Source organism: Glandiceps talaboti, chromosome 6, assembly GCF_964340395.1.
Source record: "Glandiceps talaboti chromosome 6, keGlaTala1.1, whole genome shotgun sequence".
NCBI classification, from domain to species: domain Eukaryota; kingdom Metazoa; phylum Hemichordata; class Enteropneusta; family Spengelidae; genus Glandiceps; species Glandiceps talaboti.
In genome coordinates, this window is record NC_135554.1 from 17,045,592 (window position 1) to 17,066,207 (window position 20,616).

At 37.8% G+C, this 20,616-nt stretch overlaps 1 protein-coding gene across 1 annotated transcript in view; it reads right to left on the reverse strand.

The window, feature by feature from the left end:
• The window catches only part of LOC144436288 (uncharacterized), a 23,432-nt gene extending 3,488 nt beyond the window's left edge, over positions 1-19,944 (reverse strand). The window contains exons 1-9 of the mRNA XM_078125036.1: positions 19,818-19,944; positions 17,252-17,365; positions 14,850-14,975; positions 10,231-10,377; positions 9,050-9,427; positions 8,221-8,469; positions 6,592-7,016; positions 5,115-5,338; positions 2,060-2,460 (exon numbers count right to left, since the gene is read on the reverse strand). Coding sequence (XP_077981162.1) covers positions 2,060-2,460; positions 5,115-5,338; positions 6,592-7,016; positions 8,221-8,469; positions 9,050-9,427; positions 10,231-10,377; positions 14,850-14,975; positions 17,252-17,365; positions 19,818-19,893 — 2,140 coding nt within the window. The 5' untranslated portion in view covers positions 19,894-19,944. The remainder of the gene's footprint in view (positions 1-2,059; positions 2,461-5,114; positions 5,339-6,591; positions 7,017-8,220; positions 8,470-9,049; positions 9,428-10,230; positions 10,378-14,849; positions 14,976-17,251; positions 17,366-19,817) is intronic.
• Between the last annotated feature and the right edge of the window lie 672 nt (positions 19,945-20,616).

Here is a 20,616-nt window from a genome sequence, read left to right on the forward strand (position 1 = left end):
CATATTTTGATATATATTTGAATATTTGGTGACTTTTGTATTCAGAAGTTGTTTTTAGTCGCGTGCAACATATGACCTCTCAAAGAATACATTTTCGTCAGCTATAAGCTTATATTTTCCGCTTACAACCATTCGTAAAACATCTGTGTTCCATGGGTCACCAAGTCAGTTCAGTTAAGATACATTTGTTAGTTTTAAGATATATTTTTTTTTCAAAATTGCAACACAAACAGCGAGGTCAACCTATAACGGGTCGACGAGAGAATACTATTTGACTAAGAGACTAGGGGCGAGATTTGCATTCTTTGAAAGTAACAAAATCCTAACACAAACGATCATACGGCTAAAGAACACAGCTCGTAGAATCCAAGCTATGAAGTTTCGTATATCATGGAGAAAAACATCCGACGACCAAAGGTTAGAGAAGCGATGAATCATTTATAGAAAGTATTTATCTGACTGAGATCGCAGGTTCAAGCCAAATGTGTTATCAATGCCACCTGTTCCGGATGTTTTTGTCAAATAATCGAAATTTTTCGTCGTAGAAAGTCGTCTTCCTGCTTCTCTTCTCGATCTTAGTTTCCATAAGAAAGTAAACTTCCTCTGAATCACACGAAATGGTATTTTAAAGTTTATGATACTATACCCGTGGCTGGACTATTTCCTATTTATAAAATATACTTAACAATTTACACATTTTCTGAAGTACTATTTCTTTTAAGATCTAAAATCATGAGAAAATGTCCAATTTGCACGTTCCCGAACTTTCAAAATGTAAAACTAGGTGTCTGCTAATAAGCAAGGTGAATGTACAAAACCTTGGGTAGCTATGCGGATGGTTCACTTGCTTTTATCATATAACGGGATGGAAGGTACGTAACCATTTGTAATAGATTATAAGTATTTTTTTTGTGATATTCAAGTACAACAGCAATACTGTCTTTTCCGAGTATTCTTCAGCCCGTATCTTGCTGGCAATCCATTAGTTGATACACAGTCTACTAAAGCTGCGTAAAACAAGTTACGACAAACCATAGACACTCCAACAAGGTGGAGGGTCTATGGACAAACCTATCTCAAAGTATCAGAGACAGGGGGAGGCTTCAACACTGTATTTCATCATTACATCTGCGTCCCTACAAAGTTCACGGTGGTGACAATTTCTCCATCACGCATTGCCAACTATTATAACCATAACGCTCGACTCGAGCGACAGTCACAGTTTTCTACGTCACTTTGTTTTAAGAGTAATAAATCCGACCATGCAAATTCCCTAAAATATACACCTATATGATACGATATGAAAACCTTCCAAAAATAACATTAGTCGAGAAATGCGATAAGGTATTATCGTATTACTGGAAACAATATTGGGACATTTGACCTTCCGTTTGACCTTTTGTAGTAATAATATAGTGAGCCATACCTATGACCTATGACGTTAGTTAGCTTGAGTTTATTAACCTGTGTGTCATTGACTCGCGAGGGTGATGGAAACAAATTTACTTGTAATAAAAAAAACCAGCACACTATAGTTTGGGAAGCGTACCTTAGGGTTATAACAACTCGGCTACTGTAAATCATCTAAACTGATACTCAAACAAATCTACTGACTGACTGACTGACTGACTGAATGAATGAATGAATGAATGAATGAATGAATGAATGAATGAATGAATGAATGAATGAATGAATGAATGAATGAATGAATGAATGAATGAATGAATAAATGAATGAATGACAATAACAACAGGAACAAACACAATCACCGATACACGCACGCACGGCTGCACGCATACATGCATATCTATCAAACTATCCAAACGGACACACACGCGCGCGCACGCACGCACGCACGCACACATGTACGCACGCACAAATGCACTCACATACATACATACATACATACATACATACATACATACATACATACATACATACAGACAGACAGACAGACAGACATACAGACAGACATACAGACAGACAGACAGACAGACAGGCAGGCAGACAGGCAGACACAAACACACACACACACACACACACAGACAAATATACATACCTGAATATTGTTTTAATGCATGGTATATCACAACTCCCATTGCTGAGTATAAATTGTCTGTTACAATTGTTTGTTCACCTCCTGTAAATTTGTTGGCTGAGTAGATTTTCTCCGTTTCCCAGTCACTCCAATACACACGATCACCAAACACAGTTACTGAAAATGGATGCAATAAAAGAAAACTGGAAACAATGATGTTCAGCCTTTGTTTCCCCTCCAAGTCAGAGCTCCCTAAAGTATGCAGTTTCCCATCAACCCAAAAAAGACGGCGTGTGACGTAATCGATGCTCAGTCCATTGGGCCACAAGATATCGTAGTCAACTATTACTCTACGACCGCAGCCATTCATCCCAGCTTTCTCGATTTTAGGATCATTCCCCCAGTCTGTCCAGTACATGTATCTGTGAAATACAAAGAGTAAAAAGCCATGGGAATGAGCAGAATTGGGGGGGGGGGGGCTGTAGATATTTTGTTTAAAAATATAATAATTTTCGTAGCCCCCTCCCCAGGCTACACAGATTTCAATTTGTGTACCCCCCCCCCCTACTTCTCGCATTCTGGAGATTTAAAATTGTACATTACATTACACCTCTTACAGGATATAAATTAAATATATGTAAGGTAAATAAAGTTAATTATTTTGCAAACGTACAGGGTAACTGATTATTGCTGAAGTTGATTTTGTTCAAAGAGCCAATTTTACTTAACAGAGAGAGAGAGGTGGAAGGAGACAAACGGACAGACAGACAGGCAGGCAGGGTGACAACGATTAGAGCATACTGTCACAAACACATTTTCATGGCAGTCACCCGTCCCATCATTAACTATTGGCTTAATAACGTAATATTGCAGTGAAGCCGCAAAAAAGTTTGAAAATATACTCAGTAAACGACCGCCACTGAGGTTTATTTTGTGTCAAATCAACAGTAATTTCATCACTCCTTAATAGTAACCGGAATTTTTTCGTGCCCCCTGTAAATGCTGTTTGTTTGTTTGTTTGTTCGCTCTGTAATCTAGTGAATATTACATCTAAAATACAAAACAACCTCCAGTAAACAGGATATGTGGTAAATATGGCTCGATAAAATACCGTTTGGTAAAAGGACGTCTCTTAAAATAAATCCTATGACGTAGTTAATATTGAAAACAATTTAAGACAAGGTAAATGTTAAACTCACTGGCTTCGCTGAAAAGTCATTACTTTCAATACTGAGAAACTTGGACCGATTACCGATTTGATAGCTCTATAGCTATGTGTAATCCACTGTTTATGATGTATCCTCAATGATTGCATAAAAACTAACTACTCACTGTTGCAGTCACTCTCAAAGTGTGTTATATAATCCTTGAGGGTACATCGTAAAAGTGGATTACGAATAGCTATACAGATATACAGTTTTCAAATTGGTCCAAGTTTATACCGTGTTAAAAATTATGACAATTCAGCTAAGGCCGTGTGAGAGTGAGCCTAGGTAAATTTGTACCAATTGTAAGCATTCCGGTATGTTAGAGTAATGACTGGCTGACAGACAGACAGACAGACAGACAGACAGACAGACAGACAGACAGACAGACAGACAGACAGGAGAACAGACAGACAGGTGAACATACATACAGGTGAACATACATACATACATACATACATACATACATACATACATACATACATACACACACATACATACATACATACATACATACATACATACATACATACATACATACATACATACATACATACATACATACATGCACATCAAATATATTACGACCATTGCTACATTTTATCGTCTGTCTCAACAAAATGTCTTACGAACATTGCTACATTTTATCGTCTTGCTCGACAAATATCTCTGGTAGTAAAATTTTTGTTGAGCGAGACGATAAAATGTAGCATTGTTATTGCGATTTCAGTCAACCCAGACGACGTTTTGTCGCAGGTTTCGTGACTTTCATTGCATTATTGTCATCAGACGAGCTGTTCAGCGTGAAACATAGTTTTAAGACTCCTCACACTCATAGTGTGCTACTTGTACTGCATACCGATTTACAATTGATTGAACTTTCTCATCACACATAACACATAACACACTATCTTTACAGGAGTTACATCTGGTTTTAAAGATGTACCTATACGCATAATATCCAAAGAATCCAAAACAGTCAAACAAGAAGCATACAAATAAAACAAATGATATGTAAGACAGACAGACAGACAGACAGACAGACAGACAGACAGACAGACACACACACACACACACACACATACATATATCAGTATATGTAAAATGTATATGTTGACGTATTAACAGTGCGCAATGCATTTATAATTACAACTTCTCATTAATATCGCACAGTATGTTTACTGGAACATTCAATTACTTATGTGCTAAGTTAGTGTAATTTCAAGCCTTATTTCTAGAGACATTGCTTAGTGATAAAAGCTCATCATATATGCAAATGTATCATTAATATGCATAATTATGTTTTGTACCAAAATGTAATCAGTTCTTGTAAGTGCCATAACACATGCGTGTGAAAAATGGAGCAGTGTTTTTTTTAGATATCGTGTTCACAGACACATACACATAGACCGACGTGGTACGGATAGACATACATACATGCATGCATACATACATACATACATACATACATACATACATACATACATACATACATACATACATACATACATACAGACAGACAGACAGGCAGGCAGACAGACAGACAGACAGACAGACAGACAGACAGACAGACAGATAAACATTACCTCCCCTGCGGCAGGCATTCAGCTACTGCCATTGAGTAGTTACTTTGTAGAAAAATGTCAAGATTAGGTTGGCCTCAATCCAACATCACTGTATAGACATACAATATTATTGCGTTCCACCTATTCTTCCATAGCAAAAACTTGAAATGCTATTACTTCCATAAAAGTGTTTGTATATTTATTGAATGTCTAATGAAAAGTGGATGTGCTTTACCATGCACTGGCTGCATGAGTGCCATAGACACATCTTCCATTGTCTAAGAGAATCCATAAATTGATACTAACCCCTCAGCTGGATCTATAACTATACCTCGCGGTTCGTCAATATTGTCATCAAACAGCACAGTACGCTGGAAAGCGCCATATTTCTTTTCAAGATGGACAACTTCAATGGTATCAGTTCCAGTGTCTGTCCAGTACAGATTTTGATAAATCCAGTCAACTGCAACTCCATCAGGGGTATTTACTCCGTCTTCGATTATAAGTTCCACGTCACCACCTTCAAGTGGCTTCCTTGAAAATAAGTGTTCAAAAGTTAAGTCGATTCGATCGCACAACGCACCGTAGAACGTATATATATATATATATATATATATATATATATATATATATATATATATATATATATATATATATATATATATATATATATATATATATATATATATATATATATATATATATATATATATATATATATATATATATAATATATATATATATATATATATATATATATATATATATATATATATATATATATATATATATATATATATATATATATATATATATGCTGAGGGTAGAAGAAAATCAAGTCGGGTTTTTCGTCTCTACAAGCCTGTTTCGTGAGTAAATCACTCGTCAGGAGATGTTGATGTACATCAACATCTCCTGACGAGTGATTTACTCACGAAACAGGCTTGTAGAGACGAAAAACCCGACTTGATTTTCTTCTACCCTCAGCATATACTCCGCTCTGCGTGCAGACGTATCGAGCACTGTACTAACGGACAAATCTTACCACTGACTTCCTATATATATATATATATATATATATATATATATATATATATATATATATATATATATATATATATATATATATATATATATATATATATATATATATATATATATATATATATATATATATATATATTAATATATTAATGGATTAATGGAAGAATCCCTAAGCTGCCGGGCAGTTTGAGGTAATCGAAAGGCCATTTACCGTCCGTCAAATTTTCAAAATAATCGTAACGCCATAAATATATTGCGTGATATGTAGAGTAACATACCGTTCTGGGCTACGTTTATTTCTTGGTCTGGGGATTTAAACATGTTACAATGGATTTGTGCCGGTGACCTATATCTAATGTTGCATGTGCGCATGTCATAAACATTGAAGATCATGGTCTTGAGTAAAGGGTCACAATTATCAAAGCACGTCATCGTGTTGTAGCTCAACTCGCTATACGTATTATGTACATCATGTGCTTAGATCGCAGCAGCAATGCTACTAAAGAGAGGTCAATACTCAGTTTGCTATACATTTCAGGAATTGAAACTGATAACCAACCGATCATACTGGTTAGAGCCTATAACCCACCCACCACCCCATCCCATCCCCGTTAACGCTGCTGCCATCATGGGCGTGATCTGACAACTTCGTATAATATACTGTTGTATTTATCAACTTCAAAGAGTCCTGGCCAATTACAACATCATGCGGCTGATGATCTCTGAAAGTAGCCAAAACATACCTGAGGATTTGCTCTGAGCCTACGTCGGTCCAGTACAATAATCCCTTTTCGTAATCGTAATCCAGAGCGACGGCCGCTTCAAGATGTCTAATAATCCTTCGATAATCCTTGGTGATCGGATTTATGTCTCTGATGTCTCTCCTGTTAGCAAACAGGATACGAGGGTCATCTCCAGTAGGCCTGCACGTTCTTCTGTCATCGTTAAGGTCATAACCAACTAAACAGGAACACTTATATCCACCGACGGTGTTCTTACATTTCTGACTACATTTACCAAGAATGTCGCATTCATTGATATCGACGCACGTTTTTCGATCATCTGCCAGTTCAAAACCTTCTTTACACGTACAATAGTACTCAATCGGTAAGTCATGACAAAGTTGTGAACAGCCACCATTGTTTTTCCGGCATTCGTTCAGTCCTGAGATATGAAGACAAAAGCATGAACACAATTTGAAGGTGAACCGTACAAGGTGGCTCGAAATCAGGTACTATACACCTAATAAGAGACAATATCAAGGTCAACCTTAGGATCATTAGGGATGCTACGTCACAAATTATTCTGATCTTATGTATCTTCCATGAAATTAAAGGTTAACGATTCAATCCTAGGTTCTCACATCTTATCAGTGAAGCCATAATCATTGGATAATAATATTATTCTTTCGGTCAAGTTCACTTTTTTAAACGCTCAGTAAGCTACCGACTTTGACATTGACAAGGTCATCAAAACGTGTATCAAAACCAAGGTCATTGGACGGAACACCTCAACATAAAGAGTATTCATCTACACAGTATTTACACGTTGGATACTGTGTGGTATTCGTAATACACTCTAGCCTCTCATTTCAATTCTGACGAGAAATATCACGTAATAATGGCAATTTGATTACCTTTAAACAGAAATTCCGAAAACGCGTGTCAGTACTTTTAAGTAGCGTAGCTGAATGATTCTAGGAATCCCATTCAAATTGCTAACCTCAAAACAATTCTAAATCAATATGCTGGCAAACCAAAGTCAGGTGCATGTTTTTTTCATATTATAAATGTGTCGATATTCGTCATTCTAGATCTTCATATCAGCAGAAGTAAAAGGGGCATAGTCTATCACTATTTGGTTTATAGGTTATTTTTTTGTTTTACAATCTGAATCTGATTCTGATTCTGATTCTGAAAATGTTTTTAACAACCACGTGCAAGGAAGATTTCACCTTGCTGCAATAAATAAGAACCACCACAGTGTGATTTTTCTTCAAAAATACTAGGGATGAGGTTAACACCGCCAAAATAATTGAATACCTGCCCCGGAATGATAAGTGCTATGAAAGAGATGTCTCCCTTGAGTTGTTGCCAAGTTTCTCATATTCATTTAGGTGACTACTAGCCGTGTACAAATCGACCGCATCTGCTGCTTGCTACAAGGCAATTATAGAAGCCATGAGCCTGTCTACGTTTACGTCAGGATCACCATTATCTCATGAAAACGTTATATTCCCAATGTCACAATGTCAAAATATTTCAAATTCCCCTTTGCATGCATTGTGTTCAAATTATGAAAATGGTAGTTACGAAACCAAGACTCGTGTGTGAACCCAAGAAGAAGAACAACATTAAAGATTACTAACTGCATGTACGACGACCTGGTTCATCAGATCGGTCACCGCAATCATCGTTCCCGTCACAGACTTTCCCAACGTCGATACAATGTGTGTTGTTACATGCGAACTTATTTCTTAAATCGCAACTTGGTCCGGCTGTGGCACAGTCCCATTCGTCTGAGCCATCCCTACAGTCCCTAAATCCATTACAATGCAAAGTTGCAGTGATGCACTGTCCATTGTTACATCGGAATTGACCTTCACATCTGAGTCCATCTTTAAAAAGATAAAAATAAATGTACAAATTATCTTAAGTTTGAAATGGAATTCGTAATTACGTGTTGAGATTGAGACAAATGGCATGGCTGTCATTCTGAACAGTTTTTAAAGATGAAAAATTACCTGTCAATGTTTCATCGACAACAGATGTCGATAAACATAAAATTGGGTATAAAAATAACCCAGAGGTGATATCCATAGCAATTCACCGTCTTGGTTATACAAATCACAGCTTTGGTTAGTCAAGCCATAGATCAAATACATATAATCTAACAGTAAATATTCAACTTTTACCTTTGGTGTTAGTGTTTTATTCAATGAAATAATTTACTTTCTCCAATCACAATGATTCGCTGAATGGAAAATCTTCACATAGAGAATAAACGAAATGTGGGTTGAGTAGTATAGCACAATATTGATTTATAAGAACATCAGGAGAGTCTAACGTTCTGGACTTTTAAGGACCAACTTTAATAAAATGCTAGACACCACTGTATTGATGTAAGCAATGTTGCAAGCCCAAAGTTAGTAACCTTGGTCTTCTACGACATTTTTGGACGTTTTAAAACGACAGTACACTTACTGCAATCTACTTCATCCGATCCGTCACTACAGTCAACATCACCGTCACATCTCCATGAGTAGTGAATACACTCCTTGCTGGAGCAAGTGAACTCCCTAGAAGAGCATAACCGCGACGGTTTGGATGTGGCATCGCACATTTCATCCGATTCATCAGAAAGATCCAAACAGTCAAAGTCACCATCGCACAGCCACGTTTTTGGGATGCAAAAACTGTCGATACATCTGTATTCGTTCGGGCCACATGTACGGTCAGGACAACCATCTTCATCGGAACCATCTTTGCAATCATCGTCTTGGTCGCAGGTCCACCTAGCAGAAATACAGTTCCCATTTGCACACCTGAATTGATCATATGCACACGTTCTGTTACCTGTTTATTTCAAATCAGAGAAAGCTATGTGTACATTTCCACTGTTGAATTGTTGAGAGACATGGTAGAATTCACCCTATAACACCATTCATTCTCCCTTTCCCCTCCTTTCAATACTGACACATCACTACATTTTCTATGTCCTCATACAATTCTCGTCTATAATCAGTAAAATTGCAGTTTGGATCAACGTTTTTACCTCCCGAAGGGGCACTAATGTTTGATGATGATGTCTGTCTGTGTGTTTGTAAGTGTGTACATTTTTACTGGCAAACAACAATAAAAACTGATATACATATTTTTTTTGTTATAAAGCTCTCCCTATTAATAGTGCTAATTTGTATATTCATTCACTCAGTGTGGCATATTTATCATATTCAAGAACCAAGAGGACCCCTTTAAGATGCCACATGAGAAGATCACTATGATATTGAGAATTGTGGGGGAAGATTGGTGTGTATTAATTAGCATAAACAGAGTAATGATTAATTTTTATTCAGTCTTCACTCATGGGAAAGCAACCGATGGGAGCAATTTCTTTAGCTGGTTTGTTTTGTTTTGCTTTGTTACTTTGTTTTCCTAGGTGGGGTGGGGGGTTGCTGGTGGCTATTTAGGTTTTTTAAATGGATTTATGAAATTTGAAAGTAGCTCCAATAGTGTTTTATTGCTATTAGAAGTCAATAGTTTGCTGGACACGGGTGGTTTTCAAAAGCCTTGACATAGTTTTTTTTTCATTTGCAACTACTCTGTTACCTCATATCTGTCTACATTCTGTATGTATTTATTTTTAACTTGATACTCACCACATCCACTTTCATCTGCACCATTGCCACAGTCGTCCGCTCCATCGCATTTCCATTGTACAGGTATACATTTGACCCCAGTGTTACCACCGACGTCAGCTCCACAGTCATAGTGATCACTACTACACGTCCTTTCACCGAATGTGCCTAGTTATACAAAAAATATATTTCAAATCTAATAAACCTAATAATAAACTTTCTTTACATAATGGCGGACACTAAAACCTTGAATTCTTGCTGTTTTGCTCGACAAGGGTGTCGAAGCATCTTTTGGTATTGAACGTGTTCTGTCGATGTCGTCTATTTGTTTACCACAACTAGACTGATGTTCAGTAGTGTATAGGCAAGGCGAAATGTGTGTGTGTGTGTGTGTGTGTGTGTGTGTGTGTATGAGTGAAAGACTTAAAGTCAAATATGTCTAGCAAATGTGTCTAGCAAGACCACACCCACAGCAAGACTCATTGATGATGTGCATTACAAAGATAACTTGGATGGAAAAAATACCCAAATAAAAATACCGAGCAACAAACCCACACCCATAGCAAGAGTGACACAATAGTGAATAGTGGATAGACAACAACAGGGATGGGTAGGCAAGTGGATAAACATTTACAAAGTGATACGAATTTGCCTAGAGCAACTAAGATCGCTGCAACAACAAAACACCAATGCCCTTGATAATGAGTCACAGCATTAAAACATAAACACAAACGTGCATAGAAGTCATTGACACACCGGTAATAACAACCAATAGTATCCTGTACAAAGACAACAAGGATAGGTATGAATCAACTAGCCAAGACTGAGTAATTTCTTACCAATCAAACCCTCTGAAAATTACGTCATCAGTCATTGACCAAACTCTATGGTTGTACTCACAATGCTCTTGGCGCTATTTTTGTTTGTTTGTTTGTTTGTTTGTTTTAGTTTTACGTGCTATATCTCACGACTTTCTACTGTACGTCTGATAAATTATGTAATTTTGGTAATCTTATTTACGTAAATACGAGATGTGGCGCAGTATTTCGAAATTCAATTTACAAGATTTCATATGCCTCAGTTAAAAACTTGTGTGATATCTCAGAATGCAAATTTCGGTGCAATGTCGGTCAATGAACGCTCATGAACCTTTTACATTCTCATTAATTAGTTCTCATTAATTAGTTAATCAATTAATTAATTAGTGTTTCTTCTCAATATATAATGCCAGGGGTACATGACCGTGAATTAATTAAATATTAACAATTGGACACTTCTCACGGGAATTTTTTTACAAGTCATTCTGTTTTCATACCACAGTTTCTTACATCGGTTACCGGTCATCGCCCTAAACTCTATCGTTTTACTTCTTTCAAAGTTTCATTGTAATTTGAACCCTGTCATCTACGCTGCAGTTATCTGTTGTTCCTCGGAATATATCAGGCTAATACTATTAGTGATGTCATCATTTGTACTTAAATGACGTCAGTTGGTTATTCTGGTCCCGTTAATATATATTTCAAAAGAATTCTTTGCTATATTTAGAGAGAAGAATGACGTGGTGATCAAATGAAAACTGTTGAATATAAGACAGTCACTGTGCTCCCCTTATGTTTAGAATCATATGTCGATGTATTTATCATTCTATCAATGGTGTTATATATGTACAAATGGTTCACTTTATACACGTACACGAGAGATAGCACGCCAAGACCAAAACTTTACATAGCTGTTGTTTGTATATTTATTTGTTTGTTTGTTAGTTTGTTTGTTTGTTTGTTTGTTTGTTTTGCTGTGCATTTCTCTGTAAACAGCTCATAGCTCACAGCTCATCTCATTATACAGCTACACTTTTGGTTTGGAATATTTTTTGTCGAATTTTTAAAAATGATATTTTGTATTTCCTCAATGTTGTCGTTTCATTTCTCCCGATGAACCGTGTTGTACAAAACTAATACACATCCATCACAAAACACAAAAACTGATTTGTGTCCCTATGTACAAAATTCGTAAAAATGCTATTTGACTTTAAGTCAAGAATCAGCATCGAACTTGAAAGCTTCTTTCTACAAACATATGTGCTAAAAGTTGAAAGGTGTACATAGGAACATACGTAACTGATGGAACTGCTATTTGACTTTGAAAATGAAACTCAAGGTCAAAGACTTGTGTCTGGTTTGAAGCGTCTTTCTATAAACTTAGTGTAACCACTACAATGGTGCCTCTAGATACAAACTTTCAGGTACTGTTGAAATTCTATTTTACTCTGAAGGTTGAGGTCGATACCAAAGGTCAAGCGACCAAAAGAATGGGTTAACATTGGACAGTGGGTGTTAGAGATGGGGCTGTCAAATGGACGCACGCACAGACAGATATATGTCATTCATATATCAACAACATCACAATGCTGAGATAGGGCATGTAGTCATTTGAATATAGAACTGCTACATCGTTATAAAAGCACAATCTTTTTATAAACCTCACTCAGCCCATGAGTAGCCTACCTGTAGACTTCAAGGACTATGCCACTATGCTATTCCACTATCCTAACTGACATTTTGATTTTGTGAATTTTCACAGGTGTTCTGGAATACGATCGCAGCTGTGTTTCACTGGTCTAGAAACCATGAACCCCCCCCCCCCCCCACACACACACACACACATAATGTGTGCAAGGCATTACATGATTAGCGTATATTTGAATAGGATATCAGAGTGAGGTTGAAGAGTCGCATTTCCATGACCACACCTAATTGTAGATTCATCATGTGACCTGAAGGAGCGATTTGAATATGTCTTGTTATGTATTCAACCAATCATGCTTTATATAGGAATGCCGTTCGAGACCAGCAGGAGATAGGAGTCAGCGTAGACTTGGAAAATTCAAAATATCAAGATGTCAGTTAGGATGGCGGAATAGTGTAGAAGTAATAGTTGTTCAAGTCTACAGTTAGGCTAGCTCATGAGTGATGGAGATAAGCTATTTATAAGCTGAATGCTGCTGAAAATATTTTCAACTGAATATTGCAATTGCATGTTATCTTCTATGGCGTGTTTATCCATTTTACCAATATCAGGAATGCCAAGAGAAATGATCGCGTATGATGATGACTGAAATCACCATAGTCAGAATTTTTAGCGCTGCGTTATTCTAGACCCGGTGGAACTTTTACAATATATTCTGGGAACTATTCAAGATGGCGGCTCACTTGAACAACAGTCGATGTTGGTCGTTATTCTACTCTTTTCAACACTTCTGAGTGATTTCAGGAAATTGTGTTGACCCAGCAGTGTTCCAAAAACAGTATGATAGCCTATATTAAATCTATCTTAGGAAGTTTCACAGTTTATTCAAATAAATAATCGAATTGTGAATGCAGATGGAACTTGTCAATACAAACTGAATGACAAACGCATGGCCGATCGCCATAGCTAGAAATTGACTTTTACCACGCTTGAAATACTAGACTCGCTTTCAATTACGTTTGACATAATAAATCAAATAAAATGAAACTTGGTGTAAAGCAAGGAACACAGCTGGGTACTTGAAGCTACATAATTTCCTAAAATCGAGCAGAAGCGCTTGAAAATAGTAAACTAATGATTTACCTCAGCTATTGTTCATCGACATCTTGATTAGCACCCAGGATGCATAGTAAAGATCTCGAAAATGTGTCAGCGTAGTGCCAAAGAATTTCGACAATGGTGATTTCAGTGGTCACAAACTGAAAACGAATCACCACACACGCTGTGACTTCTTGGCGGCGCTCTCATTGGTACCCCTGAGTATAACAAACAGCGGGTAGGTGACTCGCTCCTAAAGTAAGTACTCCTTCTATGTAAACGCGACCGCTATGCATCTTTGGCGATCTATTAAAAGAATGGTGTTATCTTAAGGGGGTATTGTTCAACATGCCGGGTCTAGTATATTTTTCTGTAACATCTTGTCCGAACAATACTCACAGCGGTTTCACTTATCCTTTTTGTAAATAATTGTGTCAATAAACAACTGCATTGAAATCTAGCTAACCGTAGCCAGTATGCTATAAACAAGAGGGTGTGGCTGACTGCAAAAAAGACACATTGACATCAATGACATAAACAGGTCTCAAATACAATAGTTCGCTGTTTAGAATCCTCAGCGAAAATACGCGGGAACTGTGTCCTCCATAGTGTCGCCCTCGAAACATTTGGAAACTATCCAAATTTCCTGCTGGTACGAAGACACATACAATTAATTCATTAGAACGTCTATCTAGTGTTGTCCTTCAATCTGCTTTCCCGCCAACATTAAGCGACAAATTCGTGTAAATTTATAACTCTTGGGTCCAAATTTACAGAGGGAACTTAGAAATAAAGTTATTGAAGTAAGAGAACAGTAAACGAATTGTATTTTTAATTGTAATTTTACCAAGGGTTTAGTTTAGTTCTGCACATTCGCGGAATTGCAACTCCATGTTCGTTCACATAAGAGTTTGGCTGTGATGCTGTGAGATGGGGGGTCACAGATAGGTCAACCAGAGAGTCTGTTGCCAAATATAATGTCGGCTTTTGAGATATGTTTAGATTCATGTTGTATACAATTTACAAGATGTTCAAACAGTCTAAACGGAAACTGAACTCTCAATTTAATTTCTTACCGCAAAGCTTTTCATCCTCGTCCGACCCATCCTCACAGTCTGCCTCTCCATCACATTGCCATTTACTTGAGATACATTTTCCAGTCCCACATTGGAATTCGGTTGGATCCAAACATTTTTTCTCAGCTGCGAACGAGGACAAAAGTTATTAGTTTTATCCAGTAATTAGTTCACTTGTTTTAGTCCGCATGCGGTCACAGCTGCAAGGTAAACCTCAATTAGAGATGTAATTTCAAGTTCTGCAATTAATTTTGTCAATTTACTCATAGTCGAGGAGCAAAATTACTAGTCTGCCTGAGACGTCTTTATTAAATTGATTTAATTTCGTTTATTCCATACTTTTGTTACTGTGTACCTAGCAATATAATTTCCTGTCTGGAAAATCAATTTGGACAGGGGGGCCAACATTGCAGAGTAAGGGCATTTACTTCGTATCAACTCAGACCACTACAGAGAATAGTCGTCTGAGGTATCATCAATCTCTCGATAATGTTGATTACGTTCGCAACAGTGTGAATTGACTCTCATGCAATGATAAAAAGATATTTCTCAAGGATTTAGTATCGTGTCTGCATGTACTTGGGACCAAGGCATTCCTTGTTTTATGGTTCAATCATAAGTAATACGTTTAGAAAACAAACCAAGATCGTAACTATGAAGACCTGATACACTAGCATACTCGATTAGCAAATACAAAGTATACAATGACGAGTGAAGACACCCACGGTAACAGCAGACGATGTCGTGGGGCACAAGCGATCATGTAATTGAATTTTCCTGATGTAGTTGGCGATATAGATCATTTATATTATATTTGTTTTCAAAGTATGTTTCAAATGTATGATAATGTCTCACAATTCATTATGAATATTCATTAAATCGTTTCATTTAAATGCACTCAGTATCTAAATTTTGTAAAATGTTAATATGATTTTATCTTACTTATTTCTCATGAGTACAATTTCATTTTTGTCGATATTTGAAAGTCATGATATTAATATGTATTATTATGTAGGAGTTGGTGCTTTTATTAGTGGTGGCGGTGGTGGTGGTAGCGATGATGGTGGTGGTAGCGAAGATGGTGGTGGTGTCTGTGGTGGTAGCGATGATGGTGGTAGTAGTGGTGGTGGTAGCGATGATAGCGATAGCGGTGGTGGTGGTGGTGGTGGTGGTAGTGTTTGTTGTGATGGAGGTGGTAGCGATAGTGGTAGAGATGATAGTGGTAGCTGTGGTGATAGCGATGATGGTGGTGGTGGTGGTCGTCGTGTTTGTTGTGGTGGAGGTGGTAGCGATAGTGGTAGAGATGATAGTGGTAGCTGTGGTGATAGCGATGATGGTGGTAGTGGTGGTGGTGGTGGTAACGATGATAGTGGTGGTGGTGATGGTAGTGGTGGTAGCGATGATAGCGATAGTGGTGGTAGTGATGGTGGTTGTTGTAGTGGAGATGGTAGCGATGGTGGTAGCGATGATAGTGGTGGTGGTGGTGGTGGTAACACTCGTTGTATGGTTCCGCATACATGAAATGAACATCAAAATTGTTGCGGAATGATCAATTTTATCAGATTTATCAACTATAATTAAATATCTAAGGTGAAGAAGTAAACGAGAATTGACAAAATCCATATACCAAATTCCTAGCTCTGCTATCGTAGTATGAAGTTGTATCTAGTTGTGAAGTCAAGACATTCCACTTTGTGGACAGACCTGGCCTACTTACTGCGTACTATTTGTTCAAGGAGAGACGAATGTTGCAGAGGCCTTATGAATTAGCCATTCGGGCCCAATTAACTAATTGGTTAATTAGTCAAGATTTGTCATTTAACGCCAATTTCAATACAGTTTTAGCTGATCGCTGGAGCTATCAGTAACTAAACGATGCCGACTTGCCAACAGTTTGATTTTTGAAAATGATATTTCGAAGTCGCGACCGTGATTTCACTTTGTACAACAAAAGTTCCACACACAGAAACATTCCAGCTTGTCTAACCATGTCGTCCATCGATATTTTTATTCTTATTTTTTTCTAGAAACACAGTGACGTCATGATTGTTTAGGTCGTGATTCTGATGAAAAGTGGTGATGATGAGAATGTCAGGTCTGTCTGTGACCCACTAAACAACTTCACACATGTGTGTGTGTTAAATCCGAGAGAGTAAATTGATCTTACCCTGCGGCCATTGTTTCCCACTAAGGAGGCCTATCACTATGTACTCGTCCAACAGCAAACAACGCGGGGCAAAACGGCTACCATTTATACCACGTATTCACACACTTTTAACGTTTCCCATTCAAAGTTACGTGTTTTTCTGTTGCCCCAGCTTAAACCACCAAATATTTGCCTAGTGCTGCAAGCAATGCTTCCAAGTCGACTTTGACACGTCAGAAGTGTTACAAGTACTTACGACAGTTTTCTTCGTCAGAGTTGTCTCGACAGTCATTATCCTGGTCACACCGCCAGGCCTCAGGAAGACATCTCCCTGTATTTGCGCACACAAAACTCCTATCTGGACAATCGCCTGTTTAAAACAATAACATTGCGGTTCAAAACAGTTTATTTAAGACAAACCGAAATAAATCATCCCAATTTCGACATGAATTCTGTTTGACAGCTGTGTGCTCGAATTTCTATTCTATGGGATATCATATCAACGGCCTCGTCAACTTGATATACGGCTAGAATTTTAAGAATACGTGTTGTTTTCCTGTTTTTTTACCAACACTGACCAGTACGAAGTATTGCACTAAAACTACGTGTTGGCATTGTCGACGTTTGGCAGACACCCAGTGTGAAGGTTATTGCGGATTTAATTAATACTACTCCCAATTAGCACGCGGTAGATTTATGTGTCGGTTGGTCATCAAATTGAATCTATTATCTGGTCGCCTTCAGTATGTGTAATTCGTTATACCATTGAAATATGCGAATCGGTATAATTTATCATTGAAGTGAGAAATTGGGACAGCGACACAGATTACACACAAGCAGACCATGTGGTGTCTGAGAAAATGTTCAGAAACGAAACACGACTAAACATCAAAGGGCATTTCTTATCGTTTAAATGTAGGACCATTGTGAGAGAGAAAAAAGGAAATAATATTGTTTAATAAAGAAAATATTAAGCAAAGATTGAATAAATTCATTAAGACAAAAAAAAAACAGGTCAAAGTCTCCGGTAATGGGAATAAGATCAGAGGGTGTTTGACTTTGATCTACGTACAGTATTATAAATTAAGTCTAGGTAAGCCGGCATGATCTTTGAAAATAAACCGAGCAATTTATTTTTATAATTTCAGTTCGTTCTACGACCTTTGCGTCTATCCTTGACTTTGGGGATACAAATTCTCTGAGGATATCCCTTCCGTCTGTAGTGCGGGATGTAGTTTTGGGGAGGGGTTGGCTCACTGTCAGGGTCTGAAAATGCACGCTTTTGGCCCGATGACAGAGACTTTCACCCGAACCTAATGGTAAATGTAACCCAATATATCTATCCACAGAAATATCTCTAAACATACACGATTGAATTTCCAATTCATTCTTAAACAGTGTCAAATCACAGTATAAAGTTCTCTTTACTTTTCGCGTATCAAACACTAACTAGTTGAAAGTACATGTTAGCTTCACGTGTAGGTGAAAGCCGATCTGTCAAATCCAATTCAACTTTCAGTAGTTTGCGTAACGGCTCACTCCTTTTAAGCTATTAAAATAGCTCTCTGCAAAATTTCAGGAATGTCTCGACGTCGCGAAACAATCGATCGGGCCCAATTTAAACAAATGTTTTCGCGTCAACATACTAATTCAAATATAAACAGTGCAGATAAACAGCATATAGTAACTGGTGACTAATTCTTCTCGGGCCATACAGACCGGTTCGCCACCTGGTGAGGAGCGAATCTTATGGAAAAATGACCGTCACCGGTTAACGCGCTAATATTAAACAGTAACTGAAAACTAGTTGTTAAACAATAAATAGAGAGTATATTATTAATTTCGCATTAACACTTGTAGGAATCCGTTCCACAAACCTGCAATTAAATGACTTTCCAGCCGGAAAGGAAAGGAATGTTTTCTGGCATGGAAATTTTGGGGCTACGCTTTACATACATAGTTAGCAGCGTACCATGAGGCGTTCGTATCTTAACATTTCAAGAACAACTGATATACGTGGTTAGAGACAGTCCGTGGCATTTCATTTCACATGATGAGCTTCTCTGAGTTTAGAGACATTGTCACTACCATGAACTCATCTATAGTATACTATCAGTACTATCTAGGGGTAAACGAAAAAGATTTTTGATACACATGTCTCGAATTTGTGCAATGTCGTCGTGCAATCTTATTATTATTAATGGCTAAATAAATAACTGACTTTTACATCAGTTAGCAAAATGATGTTAGAGAGATCAAATTCGTAATTTCGATAGTCAAATCGTGTATGTATACACACTCCGTGACCAGTACTAGACTGATCAGGGACTTTCGGATATCGACTTCACTGGCTGACTGCCCTGCGATAAAAATTAATGTCATTGCATACCACATGCAGACGTGTCAATGGGTTAACGGCTCATATTCAAGCAATCAACAATCCGTCAATATACCACCGTGTTTGGAAGAGATAGATATAGAAAATCCCGCAGTGAGAGGACGGACACCCCGGTGGCCACCATCATCTTAGCGCTGTCGAACAATATTTGTTCTAAAGCAGTGTTTTGTAACCAGTAGCTGTGAACATCAAACCATAAGTTCCAATGCAAATACACGCCACTAGCCACTAAAACGCGTTAGGTTTCATACCCACAGCGTCATCGCAGTGGTTTAGTATACTGTACATGTACCGTGGCGTTCCTTAAGAAGATGGTTCAACACCTCGGTGCGACACGAGATACACAGGCAATGGCTTCGAGCATTGGGGAGAGACATACAAATAATCTCAATTATTGGAAGAAGTGGATCATTGAGGAACTTACCTCTTACAGCTTGAATTGAGGTCACTATAAATACTATTAGAGTTGGTAATGTAATCAAACCAACGCTTTTCTCCATGACCCTTGGCCCAATCTAGATGACACAGTTTAAGCTTTGGTGCTACTCCTCGGCAGCGTGTGTGTTTGCGGTCTGACGAATAGTTTACCTGCTGCTTTTTGTTATGCAAAGCGTCGTCTGATTGGAGGACGTTTGTCAATCTTGGAATCCATTGGGTGAAATTAAATCCTAGTCCAATAGTAGAACTCGTAGGTTTTGTTTTACAGAATCAGGAAGTAGGACTGGCCACTCTTTCCGGTGTCAATATTCGATGAGTTGTGTGACGTTGGCAAGTGATCTTTCCATCCTATATACGTATCATGATATGATGTTTAAATATACGACTGACTATTGAGCCGTGTAAACGGCGCACAAGTCACGATTATTCACGATGCAATGCTTCTCTCATCCATTATTCTGAAGATACGGACTGCTTGGAGATCTTTTAAACTTAGAGACATTTGTTTTACAACCGAGGTATTTTGTGTCAAGTATTTTGCCCCTAGCTGTACAGTCATGCCATGCCATTTTATCAACCGTGTCACTTTTATCGAGTGAGCCTATTGTCTGATTATAAACACCTCTCCTAGGCCTAGGGAAACGTTCTCGTGAAATATAAACAAAGGACACAACGAGGCTATACCATATGTACATGTATAGGGACAATCGAACATCGGTTGACGTGATACGAACTGTCAACTGAAGCTGAGGAGAAACGAAAGAAGCCGCAAAATACAAGTTGAT